We start from the raw sequence: 21,040 nt of genomic DNA on the forward strand, positions 1-21,040 counted from the left end.
CGCCCCCCGCCCATGCTCAACCCTAATCAACACACTTTGAAGATGTAATTAGTCAAAGTGAAGAAGAAAAACAACCCAAAGAAAACATAAATAAAACAATGCTTCCTTTCTCTCTAATTTGTTGCTGAAACAAAGCAAAAACCCTTGCTATTTTTAACAATAGGGTCGTAATTTAATTCACTCTCAACAGAAAAAAGTACAACCGCCAAAGGAGCCACAGCTTTGGGCCTCGCCTCAGCAGGCAGGTAAGTCCTAGTAATATAAACGAATGATAACATGGGGGGCAGTAATCGGATCCATGTTCACGAGCAGAAGCAGCTGGGATACAAGGCTTCATTGAACTGAACGAGAGTATCCATTGCCAACACTTGAATAGCAACAAAAAACAAAATTTTTTCTCTCAATTTTAAATTACATTAGTATTGTCATCCTACATTCCGCGTTGTTACAGCTCAAGCAATGGCCATCTGCTCTGCTGTGTTTTCTTCCCAGTTGATTTCCTAAGAGCATCACAGCAACGCGCACAAGCTCAAATTGGAAGCTTCAAGTCTTTCCGCTGATGTTCTGCAAACTCTAGCAGCCTGTGTAAGTAGCAAGTCATCTTGACCGAAATTATGACTGCAAAGACCAAGGGGTCCTCTATGTAGGCATTAGACCCAACCAATTAGAGCAATATAAAGTAGATCTTAAGAAGTTTGATGTAACTAATACCCAAACTTTCGCCAAAAGGGTCAGTTATTCTATTCTAATAACAACACCTCAAAAGTAATTTGATGAAAAAAACATGAAATTTTTCAGGAGGAATTACATTCCTGGAATTCGAAACAAAGAGATTAATTTCAATTTCAACAAATTATTCCAATCAGGATGAAACATTTCCTGCCATTCTGAAAGTAAAGTTGAAGCCTGAATTCTCACCTCAAAACGGCACAAGGAAAATGGAGGACAACAAATCAGGCAGCAACAGTAGCATGTTTTTTCCCTTTATTGCCCAAGTGGGATTTCTCCCCACCTTTCATCATTCTAGTGAGGATATCTGCTTGCTTTGTGTTGCCCTCCTGATTAAGACTCCTAATGAGGTCCTCACAACTACTCCAATTGTTAACCCCTCCTTTCTCCATTACTTTACACAATATTGAATATGCATTGAGTGTCTTCCCTGCTACCAAGAGAGCATCCAACACCTTATCATAGCTTGAAAAGTCTACGGTAAAGTCTCTCTCCAATGCAAAATCTAACAGCTTAAGAGCAGCAATTGTCTTCCCCTTCTCACAAAGAACAGATAACAGACTGTCAAAATCAGGTGAGCACCCACTATGCATAAGTAGATCAATGCGTCCCAGGGCTTCCTCAACATGACCTCTCATGAGTAGGGCTTCCAAGATCTTGGCAACCAAGTCCATATTCTCTTTCACCCCCTTCTCCACCATACTCTTCATCACCCGGCTTGCTGTTTGAACCCTCCCATCTTCAAATAAGCTCTCAATCACTAACCTGAATAGGGATGAATCCGGAAGATGCTCAGCTTCAATCATACTATCCAAAGCTGTTTTAGCATCAGCTGGTTCACCTTTGTTCAAGTAGCCCTTAATAAGCAATTTGAACGAATCAGCATCTCTGGAGACCCCTCTCCTACCCATGATTTTTAGAATTTCAAAAGCAGAATCAGGATTCCCTTCTCTGGAATGCCCACAGATCAAATTATTAAAGGCAACTGAATCCAGAACACCCTTTTTCATCAACTGCCGGAAAAAGGTTTCCGCTTTACCCGTCTGCCCGTGGTTGCACAGATACTGAATCATTGGGTTATAAGCACTAGGCTCCATCTCCAAAGAACCCTGTGGCCTAGAGATGATTTCCTTCTCAATAAGCTTATCCAACAACTTAACTGCCCGATCATACACCCCAGACTTGCAAAAGTTCTCAATTAAGATACCATAATGACCCGCCTCAGTGGGTATGCTCAACCGAATCATCGCCTTAAGCACGTCTGCTGCAGCATCCAAGTCACCAGACTTGCACTGACATGTTAACAGTCTCATAAAGATGGAATTATCCTTTGGAGCTAAATGCCTCTCAACCATCTCCTTCAACATCATTTGAGCTTCAGGCATCTTCTCCCCATCACAAAGCCCAGGCAACAAGGTTGAGTACGTGACGGCATTAGGCTTAATACCAAAAGACTTCATCTCATCCAACAATCTCAACCCATCATCGACTCGCCCAACCGAAACATACCCTTTTATCATGGTAGTATAACTTATAACTGACGGAGCAATGTTCCCCCCCTTCAGCTCCGTAAACAACTTCTCTGCCTCATCCATCATCTTAAACCGATAATAGCCATTAATCATAGTATTATACGTGACCACATCCGGAAAAATCCCTCTACTGTTCATATCCTCATAAAACCTTTTTGCCGTCTCCAGCCTTAACGACAAAAAGAATCCCCAAATCATAATATTGAAGGTATGACGAGTAGGCTCAATCCCTTCATTCAACATCGCATTAAAATACCTCTTCGCCATCATATACCGCCCCCGCCTCAAAATCACCTTAAACAAAGCATCATACGACTTTATACTCCTCTCTACACCCAACTCCTTCATTTTCTGAAAAATCTTAACAGCCTCCTGAACAATCCCAGCTTTACCATAGCTCTCAATCAGCACAACAAACAAGTCCTCGTCCCACTCCACACCCTTCGTCGGCATATCCAAAAGTATGCACCTAGCGTGGTTGAGCTTCGAAGCTCGGCCCAAAATCTCAATCATTTTCAAATGGGTGGCACGGTCGTGCTGGACCAGCCCGGCCCGCTCGACCCACCGGAAGAACTGGAGCGCGTGCTCCAGGTTCTTGGCACTGTGCAACACATTCCAAACAAGTGAGTTATCAAATTCGGGCACCAAAGCACGGATTGAGTTCTGTAACCGGGTCGTCCAAGCCCGGCTCGCCATCATTCTACATATTACATCCTCAATCTTTTCTGGGTTCGGGCGCTTACCTCGTGGGGTTCTCTGGTAGACCTTCGGCTCCCCATTTTCCGGATTTGGGTTCTGGGGTTTGGGTTGCGCGTCGAAAGATGTGACCGGATCGGGAACTGGGTTTGGGTTCTGATCGACGGCGGAGATTGAGTCGTCGGTGGAGGTGAAGAAGCGGATGAGATTGAGGGTGGAAGGGTCTGAGGTTCTGGGAATGTGGGGTAAAACCCTAGAGGTCCATTGATAGGGTTTAGATGCAGAAATGTAAGCCATTAGATGCAGAAATGGTCCGTTGATTACTCGCAGCAAACAATAGAGTGAGGCTCTACAATGGCAAAGAAAAAGTGGACAGTTCAGACTTCAGACTCCGGAGCAGGGAGATATCTGGGCGATGTGCCGAGGTCGGGGGCAAAAAGGAGACGGCTACACAACACGTTTAGGTTAATATGTGTTCTTTTGTTTTGTTTTTTGTTTTTTTTTTTTTTGTCCCGTCAGACGGTTAGTCCACAATAGACAATTTTTTTTTTAAAAAAAAAAAAAAGTTTTATTTATATTTTTTTTTAGGATAAAAATTTCATTAAATTGGTTTGTAGGATATTTCATATAACCCACATATAAAATTAACATGTATCCATTCACATGTAAGAAACATATATTTTAATAGCATATGTTTCTCACATACTTTTTCAATAGCATTAATAAAATAACATGTGATGTTTAAAGGACACATGTCACTCTTATATGTGGGTTGTATGAAATTTCCTACAAATCGGTTTATAGGAAGTTTTTGTCCTTTTAATTATTATGATCGACATGTGTCTCCCATCTTATTGGCGATGACGTAGCGTCTAACAAAATCTATCAAATTTTTTAATAAAATCTTACTCCAGTGAACAATTTGTAAATTAAGTCAATCACAGGGATCCCTGGTCTGGCACGTGTGGGTCACGGTTTGTCTTCCAAGGCAAGGTTGGGGGTTTTTCGGTGTATCCGAGGTCTTCTGGTGGATTTCTGATGCTGAGGAGGTCTCCGGTGGCGGCGCGTGTGGTACACGCGCCGTCGCCGTCAACAGCGCCACCCGACGCCGGTCCCGATTTGTGTTTCTGTTTTAGGGTGTTTTATTTCATTTTTTAGTGTTCTTTTCACAGTTTGCATTTATGATGCTTAAAAGTTACTGGACTATTTGTTGGTATAAGTGCTAGATCTGTCATCTTCTATTTGTCATGTATGCTTAAATGTAAAGAGTGGCTCATTGTTGTCCCTGTAACGTTTTTGTATTGTTTAGGTTGCTGTCTCAAGTCAGAATCATTTAGCTTAAGGTATTGGGGGTCTTGAACCTCTTGTTTGTGTCCTTGCCCTGGGACTTTATTCAGTAATATATGATAGCATAACAGATGCTCTCTTTGTTCAAAAAAAAAAAGAAAAAAGAGCGATTTGTAATTTAAGCCAACCACAGAGACCAATAATATAATTTTCCCGTCTATTTTCGTGGACTTTAAAACCCGTTATGCATTTTGAAAGCCCCCCACTCATACAATTTGGCCAAGCTTTAATTGTTATCTTGCGAGAACAAGTAATGCCAAAAATCACATTTTTCTTTACAATTATCTCGCAATGTTCACCTAATAGTCCTAACCACCTATTGGATAAATCATTGTTTAAAAAAAAAAACAAAAACAAAAACAAAAAAAAATCAATAACTGATTAAGACTTGCCACATCAGTATTGCAGAATATTTATAAGATAAAAATGTGGTATTTAACATTAATCGCTATCTAGACTACTTAGGATTTTCATTATGACATCTCTCATTTCTTAACGCAAGATCCTTAATGTGGATTTAACTCGCTGTCATCCCAACTGTTAAATATTCAATACCAAAACACTATGTTAACACAGCATATCAAATGCCAACAATTCACATTACAAATCAAAAGGTTGACATGGCTACGGCTTGGGTGATGTAAGCTGCCTCAGGTTGTACTTAGCCAATTCCTTGTACTTCTCGACAACCCCAATCAAGCACACAGTCTGACAATATGAAACCAGAAAAAAAAAAAAAAAATTAGACTTATCATATTCAAGAAAGGTTTACTTAATACAAGACATCTAGCAACAAGTTCCTTTCACAAGTTATAAACAATAGTATAATAGTTTCTACAAGCATAACCGCTGGACCATTGCAAAAATTCAGGGTGCAGGAAAAAATAAATAAGAGATGAGACAATCTAAAAACAGTAGTATCTCAATCCCTGCGTGAAGGTTGAATCTGATGCAATGCAACAGCTATAGCTATTAGCAAAAGTAAATGAATAATTACATAAGTCAAAATTCCAAAGTTCTCTGAAACTCTTGCTGGTAGGTAGGGAATTTTTTTTTTTATTATTTAGCATGGAACTGGATCGAAAAAACAAGATTCAAACTCAACCCGACAAGGGGACAAAATTTGCAAAACATGGTGTAAAAAAGATGAGCAACAGGGAGAAATATTCAAGTTCTTCTTTAGCAAGAGAAAAAGAATATTCTTACCTTCACAATTTCAACTATAATGGTTTTATCAGGATTGTTAAGATCAACTTTATGCGGTCCGGGAACAGATTTTGCAATTGCATTTATGATCTTCATTCTGTCAATACCACTATTTGCACGGGCTCCAAACAATACTGCAAACTGCATAGAAGATTAGAAAAGTTACACTCCATCTCAATACATACAGTAGGATTTCAGCTTGTGGTGCATGCTGTAGCCAAGGGATGTAATTTGCACTAATTCATGTAGGGGCCTAAATGGCACAACAAAACCTGGTGTTTCTATTTCTTAGTTCATTTAGATACCATCTCTCATCCGGATGACAATTGCTTGAGTCCACTAATCCTTTATATTGGAATGGTTGAAGGGTCAAATGTTTTCGCAATTCCTCATGGGGGGATGAATCAAGATAATTTTGAATCAAAGCTCTAGATTTTTGTTCATCCCTCGCTTTAATAATATCATGGGGTTTGTGGTGAAAGGAGAAGGAAGTCCAAAAACAAAAAAAACAAAAAAAAAAAAACAAATCATGTCATCATAGATTTTCGTGTCCGCACAAACATACAAAGACATGAATATAATAATATTTGTAGATATGATCCACCACAAGGATTCATTCAAATGAAAGGTCAAGATCCAGATTAATGCTAAGTTTGTAATTCTTCTTTCATGAATGTGTGCCTACTAGAATACAACAAACAAACAAACAAATCTCAAGACCATAACAGTCTTGCAAACATGAAAAAGTGAGGATGTACATATCAAACTGGAAGGAGAACTTACAACGTGTCAGTGATACATTCAATATGCTACCATAAAATTAATTGAAATATTTAAGAACTACAGATAAATCATGGTTTTGATTTGTGAATTTATAGTTCCATGCCAGCACTAACTGCTAAACTTTTGGTCATATATTTAGTTATTCAGATTCCTTGCCATCACATCTAAATTTGGCAATATCTTTGCCCAAACTTCTTGCCCATTTCATTTCCCATGGTTGGATCCTTGGGAGAGCATTTGCTAGTCCACAATTAACCCCAATTCAATCAGGTGCCCTGCATCTAATACATGGACCTTTAGTCATGATATGTTGAATATACATGGCATGGTGCTCAACTACATTTTATATAGAAACCCAACCCATGATGACCTGAATTTAGAACTGTGAATTGGGATAGCTCGCCTTCTAGTTGTGTGTATCAGTTCTAAACTCAAACTGTGCCCAGTTAAACTTCAGACTCAGCTTATTTTATTGATCTAAGATCTGTTATTGATCTTTTTTACCTTTTTTCCCATAGTATATTCTAAGTTCAAAGTCAGGCGTGCATCATTAATGACAAGCACTAGAAAACAAGTGAAAAAACATTGGACCTCTGAGGAGTTTATTCTACTATTCCTGATTGTAGAAAGATTCATTTTTGCTACATTTAGGAAGTAAAACACTGTTCATGAAAAAAATATAGTTGAAAATCTTGGTTAACTCACTTGCAACCAACAGGGTATTTTATTGGAAAATTATCAATTAGGCAGCATTAGAAATACTTAAGACTCTGCTTATCAGCAAAGGTACGATAAGGAATGGCAACATTGATTAATAGTACTACCTTTTGTGGGTTTTGAGGATCCACTGGAAAATATTGTGCCACAAGAGGTTTGATTGCTCTTGAAATTTCCTCCTCTGAAGTATAGCATGCCACTTCAATAGGTAACATTCTTAAGATGAACCTATATAAGACAACAAACATGTTATCTTGCCAGAACCAATATGACATTTCTTCTGTCCATGTGCTTTGTATAATTTAACTTAAAAGCAATGAATGAACCTTGACATGTGTTTCCTTGTTGATGCAGCAGATGTCATCATGTGCTGCACGATATTTTTGGGTCCAGGGTCTCCATCTCTCTTCCGCATTTGAATAAAGACAACGCCATTACAACCCGAATCAAGCTTGAAAAAGCGCCTCTGTATAAAAATAATCGTCAATGCAAGAGAAAACACAAGCCCTTTGGGTTGGAACAAAATGAAGAAAACTAATATGCCACCGACAGCAAGAGCAGTTAAAAATTTGAACATAAAGTGGAGTATTCATGATATGGGACCCTGCAAAAAGTGATACATCCTCCACCAAGGAGACATGAACTACCACATTTATGTTCTTTTTTCTCTTTCTAAATAGGCATCACTCTTGTATACTTCATGCGTATTGCGCTTTTAACGATATTTTGATTACATATGACAAAAAAATTGGTTGATTGTGATCTAATTACCTGAGTGACAGAATCTCATTTTGGGTCCACCGAAATAGATATGAAAGGCAGGGAAACAATAATAACAATTTCTTGCATAAATTATTAGAAACAATGTAAATACATGAAACTATCAAAAATATCTTCAATTTTTCAGGACAATGTAAATAAGATTCAAAATTCAGCTCATCAAAATGATCCATTTAGAAATAAGACTGAAATGTGAAACAACTCTAAAAAAAACTTTAAGAATACAATTTGGAACAAAATTGAAATTAATCCAGACAGACTGGACACTACATGCAAGACATTGAAACTGATAGTAGCATACTTCACCAAATCTGCACTCACTCACAGAAGAAATGACAAAATGCATGAGCAACTGAAAATTATTAGCATAGCCTATGTACATATATTTATTACCAGAGTATAAGCTTTGAATCATAAATACCTCTAGCATGAACCACCATAATGCAGAAGCAGAGAAGAGATAACAGCACATGAACAAAACTTAATAGAAAAATAAGCTAAAGATCAATAACTAGAAGAAGCGCCAGGAAAATGATTAAGCAGAACAAAAATCATTCAGAAATAGAAATTGAAAGATATGAGCTAAAGAAAAGCTCTAGACATATTCAGGCTTGGCCATTGAATCAGATACATTCAAAAATTATAAATTAAATCAAATCAAAATAAATTGAGTAACAAAGTTTGGCAGCACTTGCTAACTCACCTTGCTCTTATCTCCCAATTCTTCAAGTTCAGCCTCAATTAGTTTATCAATAGACTTCACCTCCACTTTTTCATGGATCACACATTTCGATGCATCTGTTCCTAGACATTGTTTCTTTGCTGGTGGCTCCTCAGTTTCTCTTGGTTGATTCTCATGATTCTTACCATTCCCTTCAATATCATTAGTTTTTTCTTCTGTCTGATTTCCATCGTGCACATCATCTTTTGTATGAGGATGTGGCTCCTGATTTGTTGCAACCTTATGACTGCCAATATCATCCTGACAAGTACCTGATTTATTCTTGTCTTCCTCCTCCTCCTTCCCCTCCTTCTCCTCCTTCCCCTCCTCCTCCTCCTCCTCGTCTTCATCATCACCATCATCATCGCTACTAGAAGATTCAGAATCTGAGAACTTAATCTTCTTATTTAGAGGTTTATTTGGTAACTCAGCAAGCTTGACATCTGAACCTTTCCCTTGGACTAGCTCTTCAAAAAACTGAGAGAAAAAAAAACAGGAGAGTAACTTAACTCCACCTCATAGATAAGAGGAAAATAAAGGTTCTCTATATGTTTTGTCAGACTTCATAGAAGACAGATCATATTTACAAACTTCCGTGCATGCACAACAATACTACGAAGTTTATAAGGATTCTATCTATGTTCCCACTGGACCGTGCATCAACACTTTGTTTGAATTGAATATTGAAGGTGTAGTTCATTAGAGTGGAGAAGAAAAACAACCCAAAGAAGACATAAACAATGCTCCTTTCTCTAATTTGCTGCTGAAACAAAGCAAAAATCCTAGCTATTTTTTTAAAAAAGGGACAATGCCATATACTTAATAAACTCTACAGGGTCGTAATTTAATTCTCTCTCAATAGAAAAAAGTACAACCACCAAATTTTCCCAAATCTTCAACCTAATTAGGGAAAATTTTCCAATTTATTTTCCTTTCACTCTTATTTTAACTTCACCTTTCCCAAATGATTTTCATATATCAAAAAGCAACTTTACCAAACATCATTCTAATTCAATCCCATAATCTTGTCAATACTCAGGTGACTATAATGTAAGTTCATCAATGATAACCAAATAAAAAAAATCGAACCCAGAAAAGAAGCATATAGAAATAGAATTCAACAACAATAAACATATACCCACAAAGCAATTAAGTGAGATAAGATCAAATAACTAATTTAAATAAACCAAAATAAAACATATCATACAAGACAATAAGAAATTAACAACTCACACACACAGAAACAGAGAGAGAGACATACAGAATCAATAACGTTAATGGCTTCATGGGAAGCCTGGCTTTCCCGGCCTCCATCGCACGTGATGAAGAACCCTTGTACTCCAGGGCGTAATGGGTACGAACCCTTCTTCTTTACTGGCTTCTGGAACAAGAAAGAAAAAAACTGTCATGAACCCGAAGTTGACATGGACTAAATACTACATAATTCATAGAGCAAGAGAAAGAGAGAGAAAGACGTTGTGGGGGAGATAGCGCTGCCTTCTCTTCTTGCTCTTGGCGGCGTTGTCGCCGCTCGATCTGTTCTCCGCGCGCATGTTTCGAGACAGACACAGTAAAATAGCTCCAACGTCTACTGCTTGTTCAAAGCCTTTCAGTTCGAGGGTTCCATGAACGAATCCATATAGCGTTTTGTAGTTGTATATGAAGAGAGGGTTTAGTTCTTAATTTTACAATAATATAAATATAGGATTATAGATAGTTTTAAAATTTTGGGTAAAATTAAAATAAAATAACTAAAATTTTGCCATGTAAAAAATAATAATAATAAATAAATAAATAAATAAATAAATAAAAAGAAAGAAAAAGTATGCGATTTTTTAAGATAAATTTTAGGAGTGTTTCGTCCCACAATTTTGTAAGTCAAATTCGCGTTTTTAAGGGTTAAAACCTATTTTTCAAATTTTAGAAGTGCACAAATTTTGTAGATTTTATCAAATGTTTAAATACATTTTTTTAAAGTTATGTTTTCTTTAATTCTGGGGGATAATTGCACCGTTGATCCTTGTGGTATGCCATAATTATTTTTCACTCCCTATGGTTTAAAAAGTTCATGAGAAGTCCTCGTGATATGCAATAATTACAAATCGATCCCTGGCGTCAAATTCTATTAAAATTTTTAACAGATTTCGTCAAATGCCACGTCAGCGACACAGGTCGCTAATAAGATGGCGACACGTGTCTATCTTAATAAAAAAATAAAAATTTATTACAAAATAAAAAAAAAAAAATACATATTTTTTTTAAAAAAAAAAAAAAAAAAATGCTGAAGGCAAAGGGGTGGCCGCGCGCCACCCCTTAAGGGGTGGACCTGCCACCCTTTCAGTTTTTTCTTTGTGTTTTTTTTTTTTGAATTTTAATTTTTTTAAAAAAAAAATTAAGTATTTTTATTTATTTTTTAATAAATTTATATTTTTTTTATTAAAATGGACATGTGTCGCCATCTTATTTGCGACACGTGTCGCTGACGTGACATTTGACAGAATCTGTTAAAAATTTTAACAGAATTTAACGCTAGGGATCGATTTGTAATTATTGCATATCACGAGAACCTCCCATGAACTTTTTAAACCATAGGGAGTGAAAAATAATTATGACATATCACAGGGATCAACAATACAATTATCTCTAATTTTGGATTTGAAATCTTTATTTTTTTCAAACCACACATTTAAAACCGCTAAATCAAGCTGACATTAAGGTTGCATGTAAAAATAGACCCAAAAGTGAAATGAATAGTAGTATAGTCATTTCCCTATTTTGTTGCACATAATTACTTGAAATAAATAACTATTCTCTTAAAATAATGAATAACCATTCAAATCACCATTCTCCTGAAAATGGAATAACATTTTCCCCGACCAAATTTTTCTAATTTTTTTTTTATTTAAAGGAACCAAAAAATCAGAAGAAAAACTAAAGTGTTCGTTCGACAATTTTTTAGAGGGTGATTTTTTTACTTTTTAGTTGTAATGTAACATAAAGATTAAAGTAATTTTTAATATTCTGTGCTTTAAATTATTTTTTAATGTCTTTGCTTTTTTGCAAAAAAACCAAAAAAAAAAAAAAAAAAGGAACTGTGGAATTTTGTCAAATTGGGGTAACATCACCTTCCCCTTTCAATCCAAATGCCCATCACTAAATATGTCAAAAAGAAGTCATAATTAAATACTTTTTGAGGAAATTTTTTATAAATAACACTATTTTCACATTGCCAACATCAGAGAACATAAAATTGATGAAAATTTCAGAAGAAGAAAAAAAAATATATGGACAAACCTTCCTTTTATACAAAAAGATATGGAAAATGAACTCTACATTTTACAGGGGCTATATGTATATATATGAATATATATATATATATATATATCTTTATAGCAACTGTACGCTATCCACACTGTTGTTGGATGAATGTGAGGCAGCAAGGAGGGCTGCTCCAATGCCTGATCCATCCTCTGTTTCCTTAAGAATGACGTATCGAGCAATGTCTTCCCCCAGTATTTCAATCAAGGCTTCATGCAGGTATTCCCTAAACATTGTATAGCATGTATACAAACCCCCTTCAATAGCAACGACTGTTCTTCTCATTTTAACATCACTTCTACTCCTTCCCCCTGTTATGCCGCCACTTCCATCCCGGCCGATCTTTTTCAAGATACCCACAATGCCAGCAGCTGCCAATCTAGCAGCCCGACGGGTCACCACATCACATACCTTTACAACAAGCTTTCTAACCTTCAATGGGACATCAGGAATCTGAAATGACAAAACCCACCAAGTAAGATAATTCACCAAAGAATCAAGTAATTTATTTTGGCTTAAAATCATTCGTCTAGGGAGAATAGGAACACTGAATGAATAGTGGAGTCTACCTCCAGAATGTCTCTAAAGATTCTTGCCACTTCTGTCAACTCAGGGGAATCATCTTCATGCATGGCGGCAATCAATTGCGAACTGAAATTAAAAAGGGGATACAATGAAAATCTGTAGCATCCAGAGGGCATTAAACTGTATTACAAGCAAGACAATAACACACATTTTTCACATAAAGATTCAAATATTATAATGAGATAGGTGGCTTGTTTCAGTTAAGCAGCTTCCTGCATGCTATGAGGTCATATCTATCAATTGGGACCTACCAGAGGAAACCATCCAGCAATCTTAAATGGCTAAACAAAGTAACAGGAAACTATCCTCAGAAGATAACAGGCTAAATACAAGAAAGGTCCCATTTGTTTTTACGAATGTAGAAACCAAAAGCCATCCCGTCCAACTTCAACTGAGAATTTTAACTTCAAACTAACTTCAGAGAGTGTAGTGAAACATTAAGAAGGGGTGGCGGGGAATTTGTTTGGTGTCTATACCCAGCACTTAATGTCTCACATGCTAAAAACAACTAGCTTAAAGGGAGAGCAAATGGCAAGTATAAAATTATATCACGACCATCCTGAGACTGCGTTGTTAGCTGAAAAAGATGTTCCAATCCATCTACGCATAGATAGCAACATTCAATAGCTTGCCCATTTCTAATTTTTCTGAGTTTTGGAGTTTTTGGATTTTTGTTCCTCTTTTTCTTTATATTAGGGGTTTATCTTGTATATTGCATATGTACTAGGGTTGCACCTTTCTGTACTTTTATTGAAATCAAATTACTTATAACAAAGAAATGCTGGCATCCACAACAAAACACAAGTGACATTAGGTAATAACATGTCTAAAGGCCAAGAAAGATCAACAAGGATCGCTCACCCTCGGCTCTTTTTTTTTCTTTAAACTTTATTTGTAGAGGCTTATCAAAAGGGGGAGGATGTAAAAACATACAAAGACACATTATGTGCAAAATAATAATATGTTGAATATCAATGCATCTAAGGTCATGCACAGTAAGTGTAATTGTATGCTTATGCAATATGTTATTGTTGTTAATTTTGAACTTGTCTTCAGCTCCTTGGAATTAAGGATTTGATTCTAGTTCACAGGATTTTAAGATTTTCAATTTCAATCTTTATCCCTTATACAATTCAAACAGTTTTTCCTTAATATCCAAAAGTGCCTAGAAAGATTCATTCAAAAATCCCTGCTCATTCTCATAATCTCTGAAGGCACATGCAATAATAAATTTCCATCTATCTTCTGATCATAAATAATTATTTATCAGCTGTTATATTTCTATCAGAATGACAAATGAATCCGTGAATAAAGGTAATGGAAAATGCATGCCCACACATGTTAATGACCATAAAAATTAATTTTTTTGACACTGGCAAAGAGACAAAAAATCAGCAGTCTTGGAGTATAGATAACATCAAGACATTCAGAATAGCATTAAGAAAGAATGTATATATACACACACACACACAGAAAACAAAACACACTCAAGGCTCAATAACCATGGGATAGTTCTGGTGGGTTGTCATTTTATTTTTATTATCCAATATTTTTCTATAGTTTTTTAGCAGCGGACTATATACTTCATCTATTCTGTATTTAACATTTGAGGAAGCTAAACTTTCATATTTATATAGCATTAGCAGTCAAGAGGCAACAGAATTAAAACAAAGAAAAACATAGCAAGAATCACGTGTGGGCAACAAAAATTCAGGTACCATTGTCTATGTGTGTGTGTGTGTGTGTGTGTGTGTGTGAGAGAGAGAGAGAGAGAGAGAGAGAGAGAGAGAGAGAGAGAGAGAGAGGAAGGGAGAGAACCTCAAAATAAAGGGCATTGATAACCTGGAAGGAACAGTTCCAAATATATCCGACTCTTGTGACATCCTAAGAATTACTCTCCTCACAATGTCACCAAGATACATTCCTGATATCATTTTTTCAAAACCCTGTATCAAAAAATCTTAAAGTTTGAGTTAATCCCGCAACAGTAAAGCAATGAAAAGGGTAAGCAACTGAACCTTACTTACCTGATCATTTGGATTAGGGCTATCTGCATCTAAGTCAATGTCATAAGAAGTTCTAGGTAAATGAGATGACCAGAAATTTCCCCATTCCATGTTGACGACCTGAAGAAAGATGACCCAACGTTAACAAGCAAATAACAAAGTAAATCAATTCATCAGATAAAGAATCTGATGATGTCTGTGTCTAGAGACAAAAGAAAGGATACCATGCCTCCAGAAGTTGTAAGAAGCCCTTGACACTTGATGATAGCATCTGTCCGCTCCAAGTAACAAGCATTCGTACCTGTACCAATTATAACTGCAGCGACAGTGTCTGGATCATGATAATGTCCAAGAGCTAATGTTCCCACAGTGTCATTAACCTGCTTAATAAATAAATAATATTATGCTTGCAAGAATTAAGTAATATAGCTCACAAGTAATTGTAGTTGTAAATAAACGAAAGCCAATTACATGTCATAGAGCATGGGCTCAAGCCTAGACCGATCGTATTACACACAAATACTGAGATGGGCTCAAGCCCACTAAGCTCGAGGGTGTCTTGAAAGGGGAACTAGCTCAAACAAATAAATTCCGAGTAAAAGAAATAAAAAATACTAATTTTCAACTAGATACTCCTCAAATGAGCTGAAGCTCAGCTCATCTTGCTCCATCACGTTATAAATATACACATTATTTATGTCAAAGTAATGATAATGATAATAATAATAATAATGACAATAACACTAATAATTAATGCTAACAAGTTACTGCAACAATGTTAAACATTTCATGCAAGAGCACTTGTCACAATCAAAGGCGAAAAATGTTCTGTTCATAGTGAAATATCCAGTCTGACAAAAATTTCATATAAATGAAATGATCAAGCAGAGATCTTTATGAGCCACAAGAAAACATCAGAATTCATACAAGCCTGAACAAGAAACTACTCAAAGTTCAATCTACAAATGATAATACAATAAATTGATTTAGCTACTACTACTAACTTTAACTAGCAATTTCTTAATCATCACTTGCATTCATAGGAAACACATATCATATAGTATAAAACAACACGCACCTGCGAGTGCACGCTATCAGCACTTCTCTAAAAGATTTTTCACATGACTAAGATATTAATTTCAACTTAAACATTGAAAATGGTTACTAGAACCATTACTATTACATTGATTAATGACTAATAGAGTATCAGTTACTTCAGTTTGTGGAAAATGTAGCAATTAAATTTCAACATGCGTCTCAGAAGTCATAACAACCATAACTATATTAAAGAGGAGAAAAATGCAACGTAATCAGGACCTCCATTAACATTCAATTTCCTTTTTTTGTGAAAAGTTATTGCACAAAGATATGTTCAATTAATAGGTATCGAAATGACGGTTAATTGCCAGTGAAGTAATGCTATTACCTTTTACAAGTTCGCCCTAAAATAATTCTGATATTTTTTTAACACAGTGGAATAGTGAATCCATATCCAACATAAAGCTAGGCACATAACCATGCCATGCAGAGATGGAGCCCAAGCACTATAAATTTAAATATAATTCAAAAAAGTACTATTTCTTGGCTCAAAGATTATGGCCTTTGACAGGGATTAAAGGAAAAACAAGTATTGATGTAGTTGACTAAACTAGAGGAGACTTGAGGCCTAGATGATTTTAAATGATTTTTTTTTATCTAGTTATCTTCATGCATTTTATTATTTTAACACAGCATTCAAGGACTTGCAGCTTTAACCAAACAATTCAAAACATATAAACTCAGTATACCACATGTAAGCATGAAAGCACCAACATGCAAATATAAGATATCATGTACAGATAATAAATCATATAATATGCACACATTGTGCTGCGGGGGGAGGAGTGGGTAGGAGAGGGAGAGGGGGAGAGAACCATGGTTTACATATTTGTAAGGTGAGCCAGCTCCCAAATCAAGAAAATTAAAGCATAATTCCAATGTGCTACACGCCTAGAACATAATAGAAATTCTAAATTATTGCATCCAACCGTTTCAATTTTTTTGAATGACCCATAAAAAAGTAAAACACTACTTGATCCTCAAGGCATAAATAAACACCATTAAGAAGGATGCTCATGGAGTGCTCACCAGGGCTGCTACCCGCATATTTAGGCCTTTTCTGGTCATTGCTTGCTCTAAACATTCAGAAACCTCTCTTCCAACCTGACAAACAAACAAAAAAAAAGGGGCAATTCCCCATATTTGTTACTAAAAGAGATTATTATGAGGATTCTGGTGTAAAATTGTGTTACGATTTGATACTCAAAAAAACTGTTAAGACAATAACTTTGATTTGGCAAAGCAGAGTCTAGATTATTCTCAATCAAAGTTTAGCTTGATTTGGCTCCTACTAGAACTGATACCATCCAATTTTAGAATCAGCGAAAAAAATTTCACAAGCAACTAGGCAGTTGCCTTTCACAAATTCCCTATGATTTTGGAGCTTTCAATGTACAAGTTACAAGAATATAATCCAACTAACCATGTCTTCAATGCAAAATCCTTTTGTCCATTTAATCAAAATGCCTGATGAAACGGATGTTTGCTTCACCGGAAAAGAGAATGTAAATCCAAGTTCCCTTCTTTTGTTCAGTGAATTTTCAGGACCACCTCCTTCTCTTTCAACAAAATCCTTTAACAACGACGCGATAAAATCAAAGAGATTCTGCAAGCAATATAAACACATTAGTTTCCATATAATCAGCATGTCATAATATTTTGAAGAAATGCTTAATGTTGGTATAATATTTGAGATATAAAGTCAGTCAGTGACCTCGCTTGTGCTGGACAACAAATGTTGGGGAATGGGTTGCCGTTCCACTTTTTCCATGATAGAAGACCTTTGACCTCCTAGATGAACCCGCAAGACTCGAAAATTAGTACCCCCAAGATCTAGTGCATAATAAGTTCCTTTCTCACACCTGATGAAAAAACCAATATCAATTTTACCATGGTACTATAAAAGCAAGCTTTTGATAGTCACAGACCGTTCATACAGAAATGGAAACAATACGTTAATTGCATCCATCATGACAAACATAATCAATGCAGAAATGAAATCAACAATAGCATGTGTTAGTAATTAAAACATAATCCTCAACCAAAATTACATCTTAAATGAAGCAAAATGATGCCAATAAACACCTGACACCTCAGAGCCAATTCAAGCCCCAATTTCCAGAAGTTAACTGAATGAAACGTATTTTTAGATGCCAATAAACACCTGACACCTCAGAGCCAGTTCAAGCCCCAATTTGCAGAAGTTAACTGAATGAAACATATTTTGCAGAATAATTTTGTGATGTCGCAATAAGTATAAACCCATCTGCATAGGAAAAAGGACTAGGATAGAATAGAGAACAAAAAGATTCCAACTTTAGGAATCTTATACAGTATTTCTAGTCACATCTTATCGCACTTGTACATATATATCTGTAGAACGGAATGAAAAGAAGAACCTCCAAAATTCTGTATACCACATTTGTAAATTTTTCAAACAAAATATTCCCAAATAAAGCAGATTGATTAATGACAATGTCAATTGTCAAAACAAGACAACATTATCTGGAATATATATTCATACAAATAATTGATAAGTGAATAACTTGAAAGCATCCCAATCCTAAAAGCCATGTATCAGTATCGCCTAGAAGAATAACCTGCCAAATACATTAACAAATCCGAAACTAAAGAAAAAGGCAGCAAACAAAAGACTACATACTACTTGGGTAAACAAAAACAAAACCAAAATGGCACATTTAATTGAGAATTTTGAATGAAAGGGCAGCAGAGAAAATTAAAGAAACAACAATAAGAGTGTCGACTTCCAACAAAATTAACACAAAAGTTCAATCAACACTATTAAATGACAACAGAACACCAAATCACCAATGAACTTTATCTATGAGGGGGAAAAGGGAAGAAGAGCACAGATAATGTTACAGAAATGGAAATACTCATTTGAGAACCATCAGAACTGTAACAAAGAAAAAGAGTGACGAAACTGTTACCGGAATCAAATAGAGGCGGAATTTGCCAAAATGAACGTAGAAGGGAATACATACAGAAAGAGCCCGAAAAGAAACACAAAATTGTCATCAAAAATAGCAAAGAGATCAAAAACAGCCACTATACAAAAGCCATGAAAGCACAATATATAAAGTTTATTCTTTAAGAAAAAGACAGGCTAAACAGTCAAGTAGAGAGTAGAAAAAGACCACCCAAACCCAAAACAAACGAACCCACAAGAATTCAACCTAAACACCACGAACAACGAAAAGAACCAAGACGCAACAAAGAAAACCAAAAACCCATAAAAGAGAAGCCCAAAACAAGACCAAACACGATCATGCGATTACCCATTGGGGAGCCTGTCGACGAATGTGAGCAACATTTTGAGCTTGGAGCCTCCTTCGGAGGCGAGCCCAGCGTGCATCTCGACGGCCATGGCGTCCACCACCTGCCTCAGCCTCCCCACCGTGGTCTCGCACCCTTCCTCTAGCTCCGCGAGCACGCCCACCACTCTCCGCCACTTCCTCCGGCTCTTCACTCTTCTCCCCACCACCACCGCCGCCACCGCGCACGCCGTCGCCGCCACCGTCACCGTCACTCCCACCACCGCCACCCTCCCCATCTCCCCAATCCCCTCCGATCACTCACGCCATCCGGATACGACGCCGCTTGGCCTCCCTCCTACGACTCCCCCCGAAACCACGCCGCTTCGACATGCACTCGCACGCACAAACACCCCCACCGCACGCCCTTACAGCCTTCAAACACTCAAAACGACGGCTTTATCGGGTTTCTCTCCTTCGGAAAATCGCAACTGTTCACCAGCAGCTCCCCGTGCCGGTTCGCCGGCGGGTCCGAGGGCAATACTCGCCGGTCAAGCGGTGTCGATGTGCTGCTCGAACAAAAGCTCGACAGAGAGAGAAGGGGCTCCTGCACTAATGAGGTTGTAATGTTGGAAAGCGAAGTGAGGGGTACTTATAGGAGCGAGCAAAAGTACGGATTTGCCCCGTCGAATTTCTCAATCGCCGGATTTGTGCGAGTATCTTTGGGGATTTTTTTACCGTTTATGAAAGATTTTTGAGGTTAATTGCAACTTTGACTTGTGTTTCCTCTTTCAGCCTTTGTTCTGTTGTGGGGTCGGTGCATCAATTTGCCCTTGGTTTTCTCAGAAATTACCCTTGTCCTTTTTTTCTTTTTCTTTTTCTTTTTTTTTTTAAAAAAAAAAATAAATTTCTATGGGCAACAGTTGGTAGCCCTATTCGAAAGCTCCAGTTGGTTGTTTTGTCTGGAGATAGATTAAGACAATTGCAATTAGATAAGGTCTAAAGACGGTGCTCATGCCCTTTTAATTCTACTACTTTTATTGCTACAGCCACAAATGTGATGCGACTCCTCTCCTATCAATTTCTCCTCCAACACAGTAATTCTTTTCCCGCACGGAAATGGTGGGTTTATTAGCATTAATGAGGATGGCAATTGGGGGTTATTAAAGGGCTTCAATCTTTCTGTTTTTACTATGCATTTCTTATACACTCGTGTAAGAGTTTAATTAGGTTGTACTTTATCACGCCAATCCGTCGGTTGTAAACTGTTATGTGGCAATTTACGTAAGACTGCTTAACACGTGTTAATGTATTAACCCGAGTACTATAGGGCTAGTGAACCTTAAAGGCAATCTTACAACCCCAGTAAAAAACACGTTCACCTCCCTCCCATCGTAGTGACTCCAAACCCTCTAGTCTTCTTGAATCACCTTTATGAACGAAGTTTGTCCGTTTCAACCATAACTTTGGTGGCTCTAAACTTTTCCATGGTTTAATAGTAATGATAAAACAATGAGAAGTTTTGAATCAGTTCAGGCTCAATAACAATGGTAAACTTTTTATCAAATCAATGAAACATAGCTTCTCTTGGTGTTCGGAAGTTGTGGTATGTAATGTGAGGCTTATATAAAACGAGAGAAAACTAGACTTTTTGAATTAACTCGGCTATGGTTTCACAATTTTGTCGGCGGCGGCGCTCCAACTAGACGATTTTGCCTTGTTGTGATATTTCTCCCATTCGGACAGTGCCCAACCACCATACTGATTGGATTGTTATGTAAGATTTATGAACAATTGCACCCCATTCAAACGCTCGTCAACCGCTCTTGCAGCCATACGGTTATGAGACTGCATTGAAGGCTTCCATTCAAACGGGTTGCAGTTGGACTCCAACCAAGCTGTTTCATCTAAATTTTCATACATTTACTGACCTTGTAAACTTCAAAGCTGAAAAATTTTCGTGTAATACAAAGTTGTATCCATTTGAATTATATTTCAAACGCCACCAATATTGCACTCATCTTATGTCTTATTCAAATGGTATGGTTATTTTGTACTCCTACTAAATTTATGCTGGACAACACACATAAACCTAAAATCTTATGTCTTTGACCAACTTTTACACCAACTTAATCGTTAACTCAAATCTCTTATATTCCAATTTGTTTTGACATTGAAATTTCCATATTAAAAACCTAACACTATTGCTAGGGTTACAAAATTATTTTCGTTACGATTTGGTGTCTC

The 21,040-nt window shown here is 36.8% G+C and overlaps 3 protein-coding genes across 7 annotated transcripts; all 3 read right to left on the reverse strand.

The window, feature by feature from the left end:
* Window positions 1-65: 65 nt before the first annotated feature.
* On the reverse strand, window positions 66-3,426 carry LOC133877583 (large ribosomal subunit protein mL102 (rPPR5)). Of its 4 annotated transcripts, none has more exons than XM_062315948.1 (2): window positions 919-3,426; window positions 66-564 (listed from the first exon to the last, which is right to left on the reverse strand). In XM_062315948.1, the coding sequence occupies exon 1, from the start codon at window positions 3,252-3,254 to the stop codon at window positions 954-956; it is 2,301 nt and encodes a 766-aa protein (XP_062171932.1). In that variant the 5' UTR covers window positions 3,255-3,426; the 3' UTR covers window positions 66-564; window positions 919-953. The 4 variants fall into 4 exon arrangements, with proteins under 4 accessions (XP_062171932.1, XP_062171933.1, XP_062171935.1 ...); XM_062315949.1 differs by having other exon boundaries at window positions 66-581; XM_062315951.1 differs by having other exon boundaries at window positions 66-618.
* A 1,256-nt stretch (window positions 3,427-4,682) lies between these two features.
* Window positions 4,683-10,181, reverse strand: LOC133877818 (uncharacterized). Of its 2 annotated transcripts, none has more exons than XM_062316243.1 (7): window positions 9,987-10,181; window positions 9,773-9,889; window positions 8,494-8,988; window positions 7,337-7,476; window positions 7,118-7,238; window positions 5,511-5,651; window positions 4,683-5,012 (listed from the first exon to the last, which is right to left on the reverse strand). In XM_062316243.1, the coding sequence occupies exons 1-7, from the start codon at window positions 10,062-10,064 to the stop codon at window positions 4,929-4,931; spliced, it is 1,176 nt and encodes a 391-aa protein (XP_062172227.1). In that variant the 5' UTR covers window positions 10,065-10,181; the 3' UTR covers window positions 4,683-4,928. The 2 variants fall into 2 exon arrangements, with proteins under 2 accessions (XP_062172227.1, XP_062172226.1); XM_062316242.1 differs by having other exon boundaries at window positions 9,773-9,892; window positions 9,987-10,180.
* Window positions 10,182-11,673: 1,492 nt separating this feature from the next.
* On the reverse strand, window positions 11,674-19,427 carry LOC133877789 (hexokinase-3-like). The gene is made up of 9 exons (XM_062316203.1): window positions 18,818-19,427; window positions 17,233-17,380; window positions 16,942-17,124; window positions 16,548-16,622; window positions 14,645-14,800; window positions 14,442-14,540; window positions 14,233-14,360; window positions 12,399-12,480; window positions 11,674-12,282 (listed from the first exon to the last, which is right to left on the reverse strand). Exons 1-9 carry the CDS (start codon window positions 19,090-19,092, stop codon window positions 11,899-11,901), a joined length of 1,530 nt encoding a protein of 509 aa, XP_062172187.1. The 5' UTR covers window positions 19,093-19,427; the 3' UTR covers window positions 11,674-11,898.
* Window positions 19,428-21,040: the final 1,613 nt, after the last annotated feature.

This window comes from Alnus glutinosa, chromosome 9 (assembly GCF_958979055.1).
Source record: "Alnus glutinosa chromosome 9, dhAlnGlut1.1, whole genome shotgun sequence".
Classification (NCBI taxonomy): domain Eukaryota; kingdom Viridiplantae; phylum Streptophyta; class Magnoliopsida; order Fagales; family Betulaceae; genus Alnus; species Alnus glutinosa.